This window comes from Corvus hawaiiensis, chromosome 30, assembly GCF_020740725.1.
Source record: "Corvus hawaiiensis isolate bCorHaw1 chromosome 30, bCorHaw1.pri.cur, whole genome shotgun sequence".
Taxonomy (NCBI): Eukaryota; Metazoa; Chordata; class Aves; order Passeriformes; family Corvidae; genus Corvus; species Corvus hawaiiensis.
This window is the reverse complement of record NC_063242.1, coordinates 5,621,420-5,640,422: the sequence shown is the minus strand read 5'-3', so window position 1 is coordinate 5,640,422 and position 19,003 is coordinate 5,621,420. Positions and strand designations below refer to the sequence as shown.

Sequence of the window (19,003 nt, the reverse complement as noted above, 5' to 3'; positions counted from 1 at the left end):
TTCTTTTTGACTTATGCATATCCATTGGTGTGGTGAGAAATACTTAAATGTCTTAAACCAACCCTGGATTTTAAAGGAAGATAGAACACAGTGATTGTTTAGGACTAGAGAGTAAAAAAAAAAGTGGTGTGCATTTTTAAAGGCAGTGTAGTCGGTTGAAGTATGAAGCACAAGGCAACTTTGTTTCTCGGATTATATTTTTCTTATGGTTCTGTGTTTTTTATTTCAGCTGTAATGCCATATTGATTTTCAGTATGAAAATTATTCCTTTTTCTCAGCTCTGTGCTAACCTGTCCTGTTGTGAGGTCTTGGTGATGTTCAATAAGACTGGCATAACTGGCATTCTTCTGGAGCAAAGTGCTGATAACTCCACAAGCTGGAAAATCAAGCTGAACAGCTCAGCTGTTCTCAGACTAGGCACCGCTAGGCATGATTTCAGCGCATATCAAGTCATTCCTCTCCCTTGTCTACTCTTTTTTTCACCCAAGAGGCATTTATTTTTAAAATAAGGTTACATTCTTTCAGTCTGGAGTTGACCCTTCAGCACTGCCCAAATGAGATTTCCATTTGCTTCACTTAATGCATTCCAGTCACACAGTGTTCTGGGATCAGACTATCTTGTGCTCCTGTTGGGCCAGAAGAAAAATAAGAATTTTACACTGTGTACCTTTTCTTGTTTTATTTGGTTTGTTTGGGGGAAATTTTCTATTCTCTTTGCTGTCATGATTCAAAATAGAAAAGCTGTTAATTCTGATTGACTCAGAACGTTGTTAACACAGAATTTTGTAGGTGTCTCTTCTTTCTTGCTGGTTCAGTGAAGAGAAAAGTACCCGCGAAGGTTTTTTTTTTCCCTTGCTACTTCTGTATCGCTTTTCTTTTGACTAGAACCAAGTATGATAATGTTTTTGTTTTTAATCTGTTCTGAGTAGTTTTTTATTTGAAATTGTTCACATGAATTGCTTTAACTCTTTTGATTACCTCTTGCCTGCTAATTATTGCTTGTCCTTGTTAAGAATTCATATCACATGAAAGCCAATGCTTTGCTGAAGAACGTTATTATTACGATGTGCCATAGGCCTACCGCATTTTACAGAAATTTCTGTTGTAAGCTGGAAAAAAGGCTGCTACACTGTTGATTCTGCTTCTGAAGAAGTGTATTTAGATTGTGTTATTTGAAAAGGTTTTTTTCAAAGGAACTCATACTTATCTTGGAAGCAAAACAGTTGACCAAACATTGGGTACTCTACAGTGCAGGGGATCTTTTTTTCGTTTTTTAAACATATCCATGGAGGTGCTTTCTTTGCAACAAACCTATAGATTCAGACCATTCTGCAGTATCCACATATAAATAAAAATGAAATGCAGAAACTACAGCTTGAAGAAGTTAGTAAGGTTTTTTCATTATCTCAGCCTCTCCTGTCAAATACGCAATTAAGATTTGACCTTTTCATTAGAGAATTAGGTTATAGAGTACTTAAAGAGAAATTAACTATAATTGAAATGTGCAGATATTGCAACTTTTCAGTTCAAGAAAATTTTAAGTGTCCTGTGATCTGGTATTCCTGGGGTGCAAGGTAGGTTTGGTAAACTGGAGAGGAAGGAAGGATTTCACAAGTAAAAGTGGAGATCTATATAGACATATGGATTTGGAAAAATACCTTTTGAAAAATCACCTGCAGGAACTGGAACTAGATTATTTTGCAGTTATAAGGGAAATCCCAGAGTTGTGTTTTCTGGAGAAGAACAAATTGTACCTTGTTTGTACACTAAGCTATTATATATTGTTGAGTACCAGTAAGTGAAAACATTATGTTATTACATATTAATGCAACTGTCTGTATTCCAACAGCATGGGAAGTGGGTTTAGTTTAGCTAAAGCATAGGACCTCTCTTCAGTTCAAATACAGTGCAGTGTTTATATGCATTGATTTTTTTACTGAGACCAGGCTCTTAATTTGAGATTGGCTGTCCTTTATGGTACTGTCAACATTTGTGAGACTAACACCTGGAAAGTTTATTATCAGTCTTGTCTTTGAAAACCTAACCATGCTGAAGTGATGCAAGTTTTGCTTTTGGCTCTAATAGGATCAGAATTTAATCTCATATTTTGTTAAAAATAATGCAAAACAAACATACTGAAGCCTAGTAGTACTCAAATTCCAAACTGTGCCTGGATGCCACTAACTCCACTTCTGCCATTAGAATTCTCATCTCTGTGATGCTGTTAGCAAAAATGAGTGACTTAAAGGGTGTTCAAGGGCCTGAGTAACCAGAAGCACTTTTCCTTTTCTGCCCCTGATTCCTGTGTCTTAGTCTAGCTATAACTTAACCCCAGTGCTAGTAAGATGTTAAAATTGTTCAGCTTGGCAGGAACGATAACTGGTCTGCAGATTGTTAGCTAAATACAAAGGTGGAGAGGTAAAACTCTATGCTGCATGTCTTAGTCAAAATGCTTAACAGCAAAAATTACATTTGTGGTGTCCTTAGTGATACTGATTGTACTTACAGAGCTATGGAGGAAAATCCTATTAGTATGATTTGATTCATTCTCTCTGAAAATTTATGAAGATATCTGGTTAACATTGTGCTTAACAGTAAACAATTCCAAGGCCTCATGGGTCCAATATTTTAGCAATATAAATAAAAAACTGTGTATTGTTTTGATCTGCATAGATGTTGCATGCAACGTGCTTTTACAGAGAGCATTAAAAAAATCCCCTACCACAGTATCTGCAAGGTAGCTGGCTCTTTCATTATCAGTGATAAGTAAAACAGAATACAAACAGACTAAACATAGGTATGTGACCTACAGTTTCACACACTGTTTCATGTCTGTGTATGCGGAGAAGGGTATCAGCTTTTTAATTTACTGTGTTTTCAATCAAGCAAAAGGTTTTACCCTCTTTCTCTGTGCCCTTTTCTCTCCAAGTGAGTTGCTCTAAAGGACTATTTCACACCTCAGGTTAAGCCTGGAGTTTCTATGTAGATTTATTTCTCTAATAAATATTTCATTATTTAGTTCCATTGTTGTTTAGGACATGCCCTCTTAATCAAATTTCAATCTTTTGCTTAAAATGGAGTGTTAAATTTTTGGAGTGGGGAACTTCGACACACCGAGTAAAGGCTTTAATGAAAAGTGCCTTTTTATGGTTTTCTTCTATTGTTGAATTTGTGCTGAGGTAGTCCAGTCTGTGTCAGCATCTTAATAGGATTTACTTTTAGGATTACCAGCAGTTGTGGCATTTCCAAGCCTGTGTCTTTGCTGGTAGCCTGCAGGCTACTGTAAGGGAATTAAGTGGCCATTATGACTTGGTAGAGGTTTCAGGCTCTTAGGGTTTGCCTCAGAAAAAGAGGGTGATGTTGGCTAATGTGGGTGCCTTTCTTCCCTTCATAGCTGTTCCTTTTAAAAGAAAATAAAAATAGTTTGAAGCTTTGTGTGAAGCACCATTGTTAGGTTTTAGTTTGTGGCTAGATTTTTTAATTTAGTTTTTTTTCCTGGAACATAAAGCTTCCAGATTTCCCAAGTACTGACTGTTTGATATGTTGTAATAGCTTCACATTGACTCCTTCTCAAAAGTATTTATGTATTATATAGTTCTTAATTATGGAGGATTACTGATGGTTAACAACAAGATTCCCTATTTGTTCAGTGGTTATCAAGGCAGGGATCTTGATTATATCAGTAATTTCAAAGGTTTAGAATCATAAAATGACAGAGCCTACCTGCAGGGTGTGTGCAGTTCCTCCTCTAGTGTCACTGGTGCAGTTCGCCCCTGGTGAGATTTGCTGGGAAAACCTGAGGTCACACAATTAGCCTGAAAACATCCATTTTGTCTTTGCTCCCCCAACAGGTGTGTCATCTTTGAGCATCCAGTTCGCCAAACTTCCAAAGGGACTGAAGCATTTAAATTTATCTAAAACCTCCTTGTCACCTAAAGGTATGTTTTATAAATATGCCCCTTTTCCTCTTCTAAAGCTTTCAGACTTACATACCAAAAATACTTTTTGTTACCAGATTATAAACGAATTAGTTTTGTAAATTATTTACATGTATTTTCTCAACAGTGCAACTGCTTTTTTGCAGTCCTGGGTTGCTGAACCATGGACTCAGTTCTGGGTACCCTTCATCACTTTGATAAACTCTAACTTGCTTCTGTAAGGGTTAAGTTTGAACCTGTATTATAAAGGAAGACTGAAATTAGGATTGACATAAAAGATATGATTCATATGTCCTTCAAAAAAATGTCGAAGCAAAAACGCGTAGGGAAATTTCCAAATGTTTTGCACACAGTTATTTTATGAAACCAGGCATTGTGACAATGGCTGGTGAGGGACTTGCTCTGACTAAAGACTTCTTTGTTTTATAATTTACAAATTTCTGATTTGATCTTGTAATTGAAATGTTTGTATATTTTAAAAGTGATAACAGCAGTGAAACACAAGTCAGAATCTTTCAGATTTTTTTGCATTTCTGTTTTACAAATAATAGAAGCAGTGACCTCTTAAACAGACTGCACAAACCAAGGGTCTCCTGTATAGATGAGTGTTAAAAATAGAAAAACCACACTGACATTATTGCTGCTTTTTTGTAGATGTTGATGACCTGGAATAGATGAATGAGTTAACAGTATGAAGGACATTAGCTGATAACAGATAGAAACCATGCCCTTTTATCCTCTTAATTATTGCTCTGTGAAGTGCAGATTCTGTGTTCTCCTTAGATTCAAGGATTGACCTGGGGAAATATGGGTGGAGTAAAGGACTTTTTGCTGTTTTGTTGTGAGTCCATATGGCTCTTATTATGCTTAAGTAAACAGTAAATCCTAAGGTGAATTTATTAAATCATGATTTTCACTAAAAATACTTTATTAAACTCTGGGGTTGTTGTTTTCTACTGCTAACTCAATTTTTGGTGACAATCAGTTGATTAAGAATCTTGACTAATGTAACATGTACTCTTGAAATGAGATACTTGTGAATTTAACAGAAGTTTATGCAGTGCTGGTATGTTCATTCATTCTGTACTTTTCTTCATGTGACCTGAATTATTTCAGCAAGTGATTGTGAAGTTTGAGTCAAGAGAACACTGTAGCTACATTTCCATCTTCATAAAGAATAAATGCCAGCTTGATGAAGTTCACCCACACAATTCTTGTCAGTGAAAGTGAATTCTGAGGTTATTAAAAGAATCTGAAGGTTTTTAACATACTTTTTAAAGATGATCTTTATGCAAAAGCTGAAATATTTTCCAGTATGTCTAATACTGAGGACCTTCAGAGTAACATGTTACCATGATTGTTGTCCCATGGCAGCTCCTCAGTATTCCCTAAGAATAGTGTATGCCATGTGTTAAAATGGGAATTCTTATACCCTCGGGACCTGAAGCAACCCAGGTTGCTGCAAAGCTGTCAGTTTTTCCTCTAACTTAAGAAGACAGTAATGATTTGGTTTTAACTTGGGAGGCAATTTTTGAACTTGTAATACTTTCTGTGGGGAAAGTCTAAAAGAGTCCTTGGATCTTGGATTCAGTAGACTCTAAAGTGAGTGGATTTTTTCCTCCAGGCTTTTTCTTTTCCTTTTTTTTTTTTTTAATAATTTTTTTTAATTTAAGCTTTTCAGAAATTCAGAACAATCCCTTGCAGGTTTTGACCTTATTTTAAAAGTGCTTTCTATTTGAGATAAGTTTCTAAGATTGATGAGTGAAGTTCAGGTGGCAACTTCCCAGCTGATCTTTCTTCAAATATTGTATCTCAAAGTTCCTGAGAGCTGTTAACAGTCTGAGCCTCCTGAGAGTAGTAAAAGAGCATAAAAGATTGTCTGCAAATGAAAGTGAGATTACTGTTAGAGTATAGCATGAGGTAGGGTGAAGTTCAAACATAAATTTATTGATTTGAAGATTCTGGTTAAATGGAAAATTCTAGTATACTTATTCAAAGATAAAGCTTGCTTTTCTGAGCTCAGGCCAGAGGCTAATTTAAAAAATCCCTCCTTCACATTGTTTGCCGTCACTGATGTGGCTGATTTTCAGCAGTTGGCCCTTTTTAAGCGTGAAACAAGCAGCAACATTATGAATTGTTTGATAGCTCTTCTCCCTCAAACTCAGACACTGCTTCTGCATTCCCAGAATTGGTTCTTGGTTGTACACACTGAATTGCTGATAGTTTAACCTGGCTGGAACCCCAGCTGCCAACTAAGTACCATTGAGCAACCAGGACAAAAGTGCATTTGTTCCTCCTTCTTCTTGTTGCTTGTAAATGTTGTTGAGAAGGGTCACTAAAGTGAATCCAGAGCTATAAGGTTAAGTGTTTAAATAGAGCTTTTAGATCTTCTGAAGTTTCAGAAAGTATTAGTTTGCAGTTTACCTTTAGCAATAAGGTGTAGATTCAACGACACAATCTCAAGCTAAAGGAAAAATGACACTGAGCATAAAAGATTTGAGACTTGACAAAGGTGTTGCTGTGCTTTGATACTTTCCAGTTTCAAAAGCCTGCTGAAACCAGGAGCCATATGTCTTGGGGTGACTTTATGATGTGTATCCTATATCGCTGCTCTATGCCCAGAAATTAACTTTGTGCCTTTCTATGCCTTTAAACCAAGCCTGAGAGGGGGGAGGAAAACTTGAGCAATACTTTTTCAAAGCAGTTTGCAGCTTGTTCAAGGTCACCCAGAGATAGTGACTTTTTTCCAGCTGCAGCAGGGGAGCGAGGAAGCACCCAGCTTGTGGTTTTCCAGTCAGCTTTCAGCCAGCTTTTCAGCTTCTTTTTATCTGGACAGAGACTGAGAGTTAAACCTTTTTTTCCTTCCCTGGAATTTCGGATTTTCTCCCTTTTCTGCTGGACTGCTTCAATATCAGAGCGCATCGGGAGGACTTTCCACCGGGCACAGAGGGCCTGGCCCTGGGCCAAGCCCCAGCTCTGAGGAGACCAAAGGGAGGACTCGAACACTTTCCCAGGTTTCTCTCCACAGTGAGAGATTTCATTATTTAGCATTATTAGCTTTTTCCTGTGTGTTTGTTAAATAAATAGTTTTTATCTCTTCACTTTTCTTCAAGGAAAATTTATTTTTTCCCAAACCTGGTGGGGGAGGGGTGGTTTGTGACCTGCCTTCTCTCAGAGGATGTATTTCTAAATTTGGCCAAACCGGCACGCCATACTACTACCATGGGAGACTTCCTTAATATTTGAAGGCTCAGAAAATTAAAACACTGACGTAGATATTTTTGTCTCCAGTAGCTTTCTAACTGTTTCTTCTACATCCTCACTGGCAAATCAGTTTTATAATAGTTTTTAAGTGAAGACTGGACATGTTTCATCAATTGAATGCCTGTCCAATTTCACTGACCAGCTTTGAGAAATTGTTGAATGTTGTGTAGTAGATCACTTGCCTTCTTTATAGGTTTTGCCAGGGACTTAAAAAGAAACTGCTGCATCAACTAAAGGACACAGTGATGCCTGTGCATATATGGAACACATGCATATAGTGCTTGAAAGGCAGCAATAACTATCTACAATAAACTGAGAAGCTAATGATAAGCTGCAGAGCCCTCAGATGAAAGTTAGATTTGAAAGAATCAGAAATAGCCATGTCCTAATTTGGATTTTGAAAAGCTGAAAAATTTCAGTGGAAGAAGGCCCTGACTGGTTTGTTCCCGATGTGAGCTTTTTAATTTTAATGCGAAAAATATGTTTGTTCTGATAAGCAACTGAGAGTCTTTATGCATCTCTTGGTACTTTAATTAACTATTTTTATGAGATTACAGGCAAATACATTAATTGAAATATTTTTAATTTCTGGGTCTCATCAGTCGCTTTTGAAGTTTCAGCAATTATAATTGTTAATGTACTTGGTCTTCTACATATGCTTTCATCTACTTGCACAGATACTTTTATCTAAACATTATTGTTTGTTAGAAGACACTGGCTTAACACTATGGAGTAAACTGCTTTTTTAAAGTCCCTTTGAAAATGGATCTAGATACATGCTAGATCTGGGAAGTATAACACTCTGTGGCTCCATCAGGGAAGTTGGTCCAGGCAGAACTGGGCATGCTGTGTCAGAGAAGGGTCTCATATCTGCCTGGTGATCCGTATCCCTCTGCTGCAGTACAGTGATGGCAATAGGAAGTCATTAAACATTTGTGTGTGTCTGTGTTCACTGAAATTGTGCCTTTGCAGGCCCTGGGCCAGTTTTGTGTAGGGTTGGCTCAGCTGAGTTGTGATCTCTTGCTTGGCAGGGGTGAACAGCCTTTCCCAGTCACTGAGTGCCAACTCGCTGATCGCAAACACGCTCGTCTATCTTGACCTCTCAGGGAATGCGCTCCGCGGAGATGATCTCTCAGTAAGCACTTTCCTTTCACTGGGGGCATAATGAATGGGTGTTTTAATTAATGGTTGAGAGAAAGGCAAAAACCTTTTTTGTTCAGATCCTGTTTGGCCTTTATTTCTGTACAGTTTTAGTAGGGAGAGAAAATAACAATTTTATCTCTACTCTTCAGTATATAGTCAGAGAACTTCCCCACACAACTAAAAAAATCCACATAACTTTAGTTCATGCCTTTAGTCTTTGGCTTCTACCGATAAATGAGAAGAGTGCAAGGGTACCACTTTTTCTCAATGGAAAAAAACACTTTTTCGTTCTCTTTGAGTTCTGTTTGAAAGTGATGAAAACACCATTAAAAAACCCTCATCATCTTTGTAGTGATAAGAGTATTACAAATTTTTCATTGGAAGGTTGGAAGCAAATTATTTCTTATGACTTGGAAAGAATTAATTTCTGTTTTTCAGTGTTTTTGTTTGTATAAATAAACCTGTGCACCTCCTTGACACATGCTGTTGAAACTCCTGATTCTTTGAAGAATGTAGTTATTTTTTAGACTCCTTTGTTCAGTTGATCAATTGCCATGGAGGTGCAGCTCTATTTTCTCTGTAACAGAATCCACTTACTACTCAATTTTTATATATTCACTTTTTGACTATTACATCTGTATTTCTCTCTCCCATCAAAAGTTGTGTGCATGTAACTGTCAGGTTTTGAATTCTAAGTATTGAACATGTAGAAGATGCAAAATTACAGTCAACCAATTTCATCATTTAAAGTGCAATCAGATCTGAGCTCATGACGGTTTCACATATCTTACTTGCAGATTCATCAGCATATTCAAAGAACTAGCCTTTTCAGATATGAGGTGAAAGGGTCAGTGGGACAACAGGGTTTTAAAGGTAGCAAATAAATAGTTAAATGTAAGTAAAGACACACAGTGAATTACTCTGAGAGAATAACATAGCAAGTTATGTAAAAAAAAAAAAAAGGAAAATAAAACGTACAACTTTTGTAGGCAGTGCTTAAAGAAACCTAAGGTCTACCCACAATATTTTAAGAGATAAATGCAGAAAGTGGGGCTTTTCTTAGCTTTTCAGAGAGATGGTTCAAAGATAAAGATTATTAATAGTGAGGTCTCTTAATCCGTGGATTGCTAACAGGAGCAAGGAAATCCTGATATTTAGCCATTAAAATAAACCCTAGGAAATTTTTTAAGTGGGGACCTCTCTTGTAGGTATAGGGGCTAAATGACCTAATTTTTAGGAAGATGGATTATTTTAGAAATGTTAAGCATGCACTGTTTGGCTGGATTTCATGTGGAGTCGAGCTTTCCACTTTTCTGTAAATTAGGTCACACTTTTATCTTTCTGTGTTGTTCTCTGAGACTAAAAAGAGCCCAAAATGAAACAGTGTATAGCAAGAAGTTCTACATACACTAACATTTACATGGCATATTCTATACAGTACTGAAGCCATCAATGTTAAAGTCTTGTTACCCGTCCTATATTCTCCCTTAAACCTGTAATGGGCAGCTGATATTAAGAACTAACCATGGATTTCAGGTGCAAATTAGTTGCTTCCCTCATGCTTAAAGGGTCTGGCTTTAACTTACAAACCAATTACCCTTTCTGAAATGTAACAGCAATCTGAGTGACATTGCAAAGCATTTCCAGCTAAATTAATTATCATTTGCCGCAAAAGTTAAATGCGATAACTCAAGGCCTGTGCTTTAAGAGAAATGTTGGGTAAGTGTAGTCTGAGCACCATTATCCCACTATTCTTTAAAAAAAATGATAGCCTGGAAAAGTAAAACAGGTTGTATTGATTAGGCAAAGTTTCAGATGATTTCATAGTAAAACCCAAAAATGCAATGACAGGTAGTGATCCAGTAACTGCTGTCATAATGTAAAAATTAACCTCTGTAATTCTTTCTGTCCAATAATTACAGAGCCTGTACAATTTTTTGGCCCAGCCAAATGCCCTTGTTCACCTGGATTTATCCAACACGGAGTGTGCGCTAGATATGGTAAAGACCTTTTTGTGGATATTTCAATACCAAGGAAACATTCCCCACCTTCTATCCCTATGTCCTTTTTTGGGTTAATATAAAGTAAAATGAATTGCCCTTATTTTAATTGAACCAGGTGTGTGGAGCCCTCCTTCGTGGATGTCTTCAGCATCTAGCTGTCCTTAGCCTCTCTAGGACTCTGTTTTCTCACAGGTACAATTTAAATGTCATTACTCTCAACTCCTGCAATATTTTGGTTTGTAATTTCTTGCTCTAATGTAGCACCTTTCTTTTTAAGAATAAATCTAAGACTTTTTTATAAAGCCTTGGAAGTCTTAGTGCTCTATGAAATAGGTACTATTTATTTTAAGCAAAATATTTTCTTTCCCTTTCTGCTCTTTGGTAGAGGTCTGTAAAGTAAGCTACCTTGTCTAATATGTGTTTTTGTCATACTGATGCCGCAGAAAGTCTATATATATCTTTTGTCTCTAAAAGGCATAGCATCAGGCTTTGAAGTCTGACTGACTTGACTCCTCTTTAAATATGATTTTTAAAGTTTGTATTTTTCATGATTTGATGATGGTTACAAATGGGTTTTTTCCCTGTTTTATCTTCTGGGAGGAACTCCCTTTGAAAATCTGAGATTGAACATTTACTTTTTAGAGTATTTTCATTGTAGGAAATACTAGCTTTCATTTTTTTCAAATTGAAGACTTGGGTCCTTATCAGAGATGATACCTAATTGGTGATAAGGTACTCTAGCATTGAATAATTATTTCTAGTGGTATTAAAGCAGTTTCAGGGTTTTGTTCATGTCCTCTTTGATCTTCTGCTTGGGAGATGTAAGTATGTTCACTATTAACCAGACCTAAATGATCATTCTTTGTAGTTCACCAAACAGAAGGTAGATAGTAATGGCTTCTGTGCAGCAGTGCAGTGCTGAGGATTGTTTGTTGAACCAACATTTTGATGGCATTATAATTCTGAGCTAATTGAGAGCCACTGATTACAGAACTGCCACAGGTAGAGCAATTAAACATCTAAAAGATCACTACATTTCTGATGGCTTGCGTTCACTATTTATTGGAATGAGGAGTGTCTAAATGCTACTTCTTAATGATTTTTTACTTACAGAAAAGGAAAAGAAGTCCCTCCCTCCTTCAAACAGTTTTTCAGCAGCTCACTTGCTTTGATGCAGATTAACCTTTCAGGAACTAAACTCCCTCCTGAGCCTCTAAAGTAAGAATTTAATTTCATTTTCTCCTGTGCCTAAAACCTAGTTTGCATTGTTGTTATATGAGTGCCTCATATTAAAAGGAAGGGGAAAGAATTTTGCTTTCTTCTTTTTTTCCCCCATTGTACATTATTGATATTAAAAGAGTGAGTTTTCTGATGGTCACACATTCATAAAAAGTTCTTTCCATCTCACAGTTGAGACTATTAATCATATTTTTTTCCTCTGGGAATGTCACAATTGTATAGCTTCTGTTAGCATTTTTTTGGGATATATTTCTTTCTTTGTGGCTTACAAACAAAACTGTTCCACAGTGGAATGGGATTACAGGCTTGTGTGAGCACCATTCCTTTGGGACTGCGTTATTGCAGTGGCTGTAATGAAACGGAACCTGTTGCAGTGTTTGGGAGGAGAAACCTATTGCACAGAGCTGTGTTCTTCTTTTTGGGGGAAGAGACAACAGCAGCCATTTCTAGGAATGCTAAGTGGAGTGAGTCTTTTTGTCGTATGTCACCCGTCCTGTGACTAACAGGTTCTGCAGGCTGAGGGAAATTGTGAAGCACTGTCACCCTTCTTGTGATGTGTGTGAATTTGAACTGTGTTGGTATTTTCAGACATGAAATTTAAAAGTGTGTTTTAAAGTCAAGATAGCCTAGATAGATAGGTCTAATCTAGATAGGTCATTTTGTGATTCTGGCAGCATACTTGTGTTTATTGTGGCTTAACTAAAGAAAGGGCTCTTTCCAAAGTGTCATCTTCCTAGCTAATATGCATTAACACATACATAACCTTATCCATAGTAGACACCTAGACACGTTCACTATTTCAGAATCCTCATATGGATATAGATGTGTGTGTGCATGGATGTATCCTTGTGTGGCTGGGAGCCTGCCTCCTGAAGAAGAACAGGGAAGTGAAATGGGAAGTATCGAATGAACAGGAGATGTGGGATATAAAGAGTAGTTAGTGAGTATGGGATGGAAAGCTTTTGATACACTCTGGAGGAAGCTAAGGGAGGGAAGAGTGACAAGTGCAAAAGCAGAAAGAGTAGTGTATGTTGTTTTGGAGTATTTTTTATCAATGCAGTTCAGTATTGAAGAGAACAGTGCAATATCACAGAATCACAGAATGGGTCAGGTTGGGAGGGGCCACAGTGGGCCATTTGGTCCAACTTCCCTGCTCAAGTAGGGTCAGCCTGCCGCACATTGCACAGGATTGCATCCAGATAGTTCTTGAATATTTCCAGTGGGGGAGACTCCACACCCTCTCTGTTCCAGTGCTCGGTCACCAGCACAGAAAAGAAGATACTCCTCATGTTCTGGTGGAACTTCCCGAGCATCAGTTTCTTCCTATTGCCTCTTTGTCTTGTTGCTTGGCACCACCAAGAGCCTGATGGTTAAGTCAGATGCACTGGATTGAAATCCATGTTCAACTGCAGGAGCCATTTTAGGTCTGATCTTTCACTTTGTTCTGTGTGATGCTCTTGGTTGTTGTCTTGCTTGCTCAGACTTTGCCAGTATTAGGAAGGTGTGGTACAGATGTGTTTTCAAACAGAAGGTGATTTTTGAGAAACACAGTTGATTCTGATTAATTTAGAGCTATTGATTCTATGGTGGAGGGCAGCAGGGAAGAAAAACAAGGATGGATGTGACTACTACAGAAGACAGTATTGGTGCGGCAGGAAAAAGAGAATGCTGTGAGACATTGAATATATCCCCAGAGATTAGGAAAGGTGAGAAGCACCAAACTTTAAGGTTCATTATGGTACTCTTCTTGTCATGTTGAGTATCTCCTATGGTATGAGGAATTTTGGCAGGTGAGTGCTCTACAATTGCCTGTGCTCTTAGAAGATGTTATTGTATTAATTTATCCCCAAAACTTGGGACCCCTTGACTGCCAGCTAGACAGCAAATGGTATCTTCCTAGTCCTTTTCAGCCAAAATCTGCATTAACAAAAGACTGCTTCTAGTAATGTTTAAGATACTCTGGCTCATTTTGACTGAATTGGGTTAGAGGGAGTTACTCACCAGACTGGTGTTGGTGGAAGTAAAGAGGCAGTGATGGGGAGTGTAGGATGAGCTGAGAGCAGAAAGTTCTTTCACTAGCACAGAAAGCTCCAGAGTCAACTGAATGTGAATGGTCTCAGAGTGTCCATGCCACTGGTACTTTGGCCTGGGCTGCTTTTGTTCTGTTGACAGCGTTCACCTCTGCCTAGGAGGTAGGTCAGATGCTGTTAGTACTTTTGGGTAATTTCTGTGATGTGCTTTTTCTCTGACCTAAATTTTTCCTTCAGTTTGAGCTGAGTGTGTCTCACAACACTACAGAGGACTTTGATCTGCAGGACACCTTGCTTTACCTCTCAAACCCTGTATTATGACTTGACTAATTCACTTCAAAAATGTCCTGCAGAAGTTAATCTGGTGTTAAAAGGACTGAGGATGTGCATTGTGGGACAGCTGCTTAGCCTTTTGATCTTAACTGCAAGAAATTACAAAATTTCTCCAGAACCATCAAGATCACAGGGTTTGTTAAAAACAAGAAGATAGAAACACTTTTTTTCAGGCAGACTTATTTGTCATTGCCAAGACTGCAAGAGCACCATGAGAGATGACTCCAGGAAGGAAAAGTAAAAAAACTGTGGTGTATCGTAGTAGTACTTTTCTGACATCTTTCATCAGCATATGTCAAAAAGCTTTTGATAATGTGGGACTTGGAGCTGTCCTGTGGCAAAGGAGAGAAGTTCCTGGTTTGTGTCCATGAACCAGAGGTCACCAAGCTGGATGTGTGATTCAAGATCAAGCCTGCCTAGAGAAAAGAAAAGATAACATGCAGATACCTGACACCCTGAATTCCAAATTCCCCTGATTAATTGTTATTTGATTTCTTTATCAGCTTCCTTTAGCTCAACACTCGTGGTATGTTTAATTGCATGTGCTAACTCGGTGAGTTTAAAGATACTGGTTAATCAGTGCAGTGTGTGAAGGACATGAACTTGCCTGTACAGTGTAAGTCAAGCCTTTCAGGGAGTAGGTTTGCTGATAAAACTGTCCTATGCAGATGCCACGTAGTGGGTGGGGGAAGGGTATACCTTGTACATAGGTTAATGTTAATGTTCCATTGCAGCTCACTCTTTTTTTTCACCCTGTTTTTTTACTGAGTGAGGCAGTTTGTACTCTTGTCCTTGTTGAAGTGTAAGTTGGCATTTTTGTTGAATTTTACAGACATTGCCAAAAATTGCATTTTGATCTGTCACTGCTATAACAAGACTAGTTGCTGATATGCTTCTCATGCAAATGCTAATTACAAGGCCAGTTCTTGCTTTCTGCATCATGCACAGTTGACAGGACCTCTCCATGTGTAGCCATGTGTGTGATTTAAACATAGTAGCCAAGTGTAAGTATAATATGTCTGGCTTCAGTCCCTTGGAATGCTGGTGATTTTTTTCATGACAAAGAATTGAGAAATAAGGGGATTTTCTTAGATGAATTTATAAGGAAGAAGTTAGGGAAAAAACTAACCTTTTTTTTTCTTCCTGCAAAAAGTGTACAACTAGAGTGGCACTGTGTCTCTTTTTTTAATCTGCATTTTTTTATGCTTGCATTGTATTTTTTTATTTCCTCGAAATGTTTAGGAAGCTCTTTGAAAAGTTACCATCAGCCAGACTGACTGAATAAAAACATGTCTGGGTAAGAAAGATAGACAAGATCATCTAAAAATTTGTGAGAACTGTTGCAGAACTTTCACTTTTTTTTCTCCCCCCAAGTCTGTATATTAATAGCCTAAGTAAATAGGGACAAGACATTTGCCTTTGTTAATAGGGAAGGTCTGATTATACCTGCAGGACAGAAGATACAAATAGATTTAAATTAAAAACTTGCCCAGGGCACACATGTTTCAAATGTAGCTTTGACACACTACTTGCAGAGCAAGTGTGTAGACAAATGGCTCATCAGAAGGGATTGTTTTTTATCTCCATGCCTCAGTCTCTTGGTTAGCTGCTTTTGGCTGAAATGAAGTTGGAGAAGGAAGTCCTTCTGTTTCTCTGTTGAATTATTAATTCAAAGCTGAGTCTATTCTGGAGATACTAGAAGGTATACACAGATTTTGTTTGTTCCTTCTCTATTATATATGCTGTTGTGCTTTCTGATTTTACAGTATTAACACAAGTGTGATATTAACACTAACTTTTAGATGTGGAAACAAAGTTCTGTAAGACTTTATAGTGGATTTATAAAAACCATGATTAGTCGTTACTGCATGTGTCTGCCATTCTGCCTAAAGACAAAGGATACCATTGTATAGGAATACCATTTTGAAATCTGTAAATACGTATTGGGTTGTGGAAGTGGGGAATTGCATGATACTGGAACATGCTCCAGCCTTTGAGTGTTACAGGCACTGTGCCTGGCTGAAATGGCTGGCTGCATGGCATCTTGCATATTTTAAAAACCTAATTTTTTCCTGGATTTTTGGAAAATCAGAGCGTTTGTATGGTTGTATGACAGAACACCCCATTTATAATCATTTGATGCTCTTTGAAAGCAAATGTTGAAGAAAATTCATCTCTGATGCATGTTATTAAATGGTGATGGTGCATTAGCTTCAGAATTTCTTCATTAGCCTTGCATCCCTGCAGTTTTTGAAGCTCCTAGAGTGTTCTGAGTGTGGCAGGCTTGTGCTGCCATTGTCATTTAAGAAATAACTGCTCAGCTGGTGTCATTTTGAAATGATTCTTTGCGTTATAGGTGTATTAACCTGTGATCACTCAGATGATGATGTAAAGTTGCCCCTTTTTTTTTTTTTTTTTAAACTGTTCTAAAATTGATCTTTTTCAGAGCGCTTTTATTAGGCCTGGCTTGCAATCACAATCTGAAGGAGGTGTCTTTAGACCTCAGTAGCTGTGAGGTAAGGAATATTTACCAGGATGTGTTCAAAATATGCAACGACGTGGCTTTAGTGTTCCTGTCAAATCCACTGGGCAAGATACTCTTGCTCTGTAGTCAAAAGTTGTGGGAAAGGTAGAACTCGGAGGAGCAGTTATGGTAAAAGTTAGGATGTGCGTTACAGCATCCTAAATAATGAGCACAGAGGTTCAAAGCACCTGATTGGCAAAGCCCTCCTTGCAGTGCAGCTGTGCTACACACTGAGCCAGCCTGTTGGATGCTTGGCAGCTTCTGCTCTCCAGTGCTGTGAGTAGCAGCAGGATTTTCGAAGGTGCCCAAATTTGAACGGCTCAAAGGGAGCTGCAGGCCCTGAAGGCATGTCTGTGGTTTGATTGTCTTCCATCAGAACCCATGACATGCTTCCTCTTCTGCAGGTTTGCTTTTTAACCTTAGGAAAAATTCCACTTTCCTAATCAATTAATCAATTTAGGCCAATACGGAACTTTGGTAAGAGTTATTAACATAAGAAGCACTGTGAAAGTGACCTCAAGAATAACATTCATGGCAACTTATTTGCCTTATCTTGCCTCCTCTTGCTTCTCTGTGCTTTGCTGTGCACTCTGTTTCTCAGGACTGCCCATACTCTTGCAGGGTGATTCCTGTGTGGTTATAGCATATGGGAAAAGATCAAACACAACCCTGGGGAGCCACTTGAGGCAAAGGAGAGAACTGTGTGGTGGATTCTTGCCAAAACCAACATGGACCAGTTTAGGCTCAGGCCTTCTCTGACTTCCCTGTTTTTTAAGCTGCAAAGAAAGCTTCTCATTTGTTAGATATTTCCAAGGCCATCTGAGTATTAAGTGTTCTAAAAGTGCCTACAAATACAGTGGTTTCCCTTCAGGCAGAAAAGAAAACCTGCAATATTGGTAACCATGTTGAAGTGCAGTAATCCTTGCCTTAGGTTCCTGGTCACTTGCTTCTGAAATGTGCACAGATTTCCTTATGAAGAAAAAACCAAATCATTGTGAATGCATTTCATAGTTTGTTTTGGTATTTTAGACTTTTTGGAAAATATTATTACTTTAAAGAGCACTACATGTGAATTAAAAATAGAAAAGCTTTCAAGTCAAGTACACATGTCTCTGACTTTTGAGTAGAGGGATCAGATGGATGATAATTTGTCTTTCAGAGGAAGGAAGGAAAAGGGGGGAGTAATTAACGTAATAAAAATGAAGTCCTATGATCATAGCCTTAAATGAATAAATCAATAAAACACAAATATAAGTAATGAGAGTATAAATTAGCATGTAAATCAACAGGTGCTGACAGGAGAGAAAACATTATCCTTTCATGAAATAACACCCAAGATGGGATGTGACAGAGCCCTTCAAGGGGTGATTAGGTTTTTTGGACACCAAAGCACATGTGGTCATGGCTTACTCTTGTGACGGAAAGGAAAGAATCCTGCCCAACTCAGCGTTGCATTCCTGTAGCCCGTCCCTCCAAACTGACAGCACTTCCTTAGATCCTTCCCTTAACATTTTTTTTCATATCACTGAGCTTTATCCATTCTCATGTGCTTTGGAAAGAAGTTATGCTTCCACCAGCAGGGAAGTTGATGTGCCAGCAGCTGGGAGAGCACCTCAGGATCCTGCTCCACCTCTCCCTGACCCTCTGGGATCTGGGCAGGGTAATCTGTACCCAGAAAGAGAGTGGTGGGAAGCTTGGAGCCAGTGACCACTACTCCCAGTTCCTGCAAGCACACACTGTTAGGGGGCTAGAAAGCTGATGCTTCAGCTTTGCCCTCTTCTTTCCTACATCAGGCAAGCTGTACTCAAGTATGGAAGGATAAATCTATGTTCCTTCCCTTTCCCACCATTTTTCATTTGCTCCCATAATTTTCTGGTATATTGCCTCCAAGCTTAATCATCTTCTATTGCTTGTTTGGTTGGTTTTTTAATTATTTTTACTATGAAAATTACATTTTTATTTCTACCTGCTCAGCACTGATGTATTTCACTCTTTTCCCTTCTGCTTCCCTTAGCTTGGTCACTGTGTAAGTACCCTCCATGCTTTACCTTAATTGTTAAATCAGTAAGCAGCTTTGTTTGCCCTTCCCATATTGGTACCTCATAGCTTTGAACACACTTGGCATTTTTAATTGTAGCAGGGTTATTCCTCATTTTCTGAAAAAGGGCTTATCTTTTAGTCTCACAAGTATGTCATATAGGAGGTGTTGCAGAGGGTCTTTTTGTCAGTATCACAGTCCACATTGATAAGCAGCACTTCAATTAAACTCTGCTTTTATATACATATATGTGTGTATATATATATATATGCATAATATTTTAACACAGTTGCAGCAAATTGCGATCCTAAAAGTGAAGTTTTTGTCATCACTCTCAGATTAAATAGATATCACCATTTGTGCTCATGAAGTGTTTATATATTTAAAATTTTGAATGTAGAGTTGTTTGGTACAAGATTGAAAGCTACTCCTGAAAAATTGTCTACTTCAGGCCTCAAAGTATATATAGCATAAGCACTTGGATTCTATTG

The 19,003-nt window shown here is 38.1% G+C and overlaps 1 protein-coding gene across 9 annotated transcripts in view; it reads left to right on the top strand.

The window, feature by feature from the left end:
- CARMIL1 (capping protein regulator and myosin 1 linker 1) overlaps window positions 1–19,003 on the top strand; it is a 193,631-nt gene that overhangs the window by 103,511 nt on the left and 71,117 nt on the right. For 6 of the 9 annotated variants that reach the window (XM_048289238.1, XM_048289235.1, XM_048289237.1 and 3 more), the window contains exons 12-18: window positions 3,852–3,938; window positions 8,234–8,337; window positions 10,268–10,345; window positions 10,464–10,540; window positions 11,462–11,566; window positions 16,397–16,466; window positions 18,489–18,500. In XM_048289238.1, the coding sequence (XP_048145195.1) occupies window positions 3,852–3,938; window positions 8,234–8,337; window positions 10,268–10,345; window positions 10,464–10,540; window positions 11,462–11,566; window positions 16,397–16,466; window positions 18,489–18,500 (533 nt within the window). The remainder of the gene's footprint in view (window positions 1–3,851; window positions 3,939–8,233; window positions 8,338–10,267; window positions 10,346–10,463; window positions 10,541–11,461; window positions 11,567–16,396; window positions 16,467–18,488; window positions 18,501–19,003) is intronic. The other 3 variants (XM_048289240.1, XM_048289236.1, XM_048289234.1) reach the window with 1 other exon arrangement.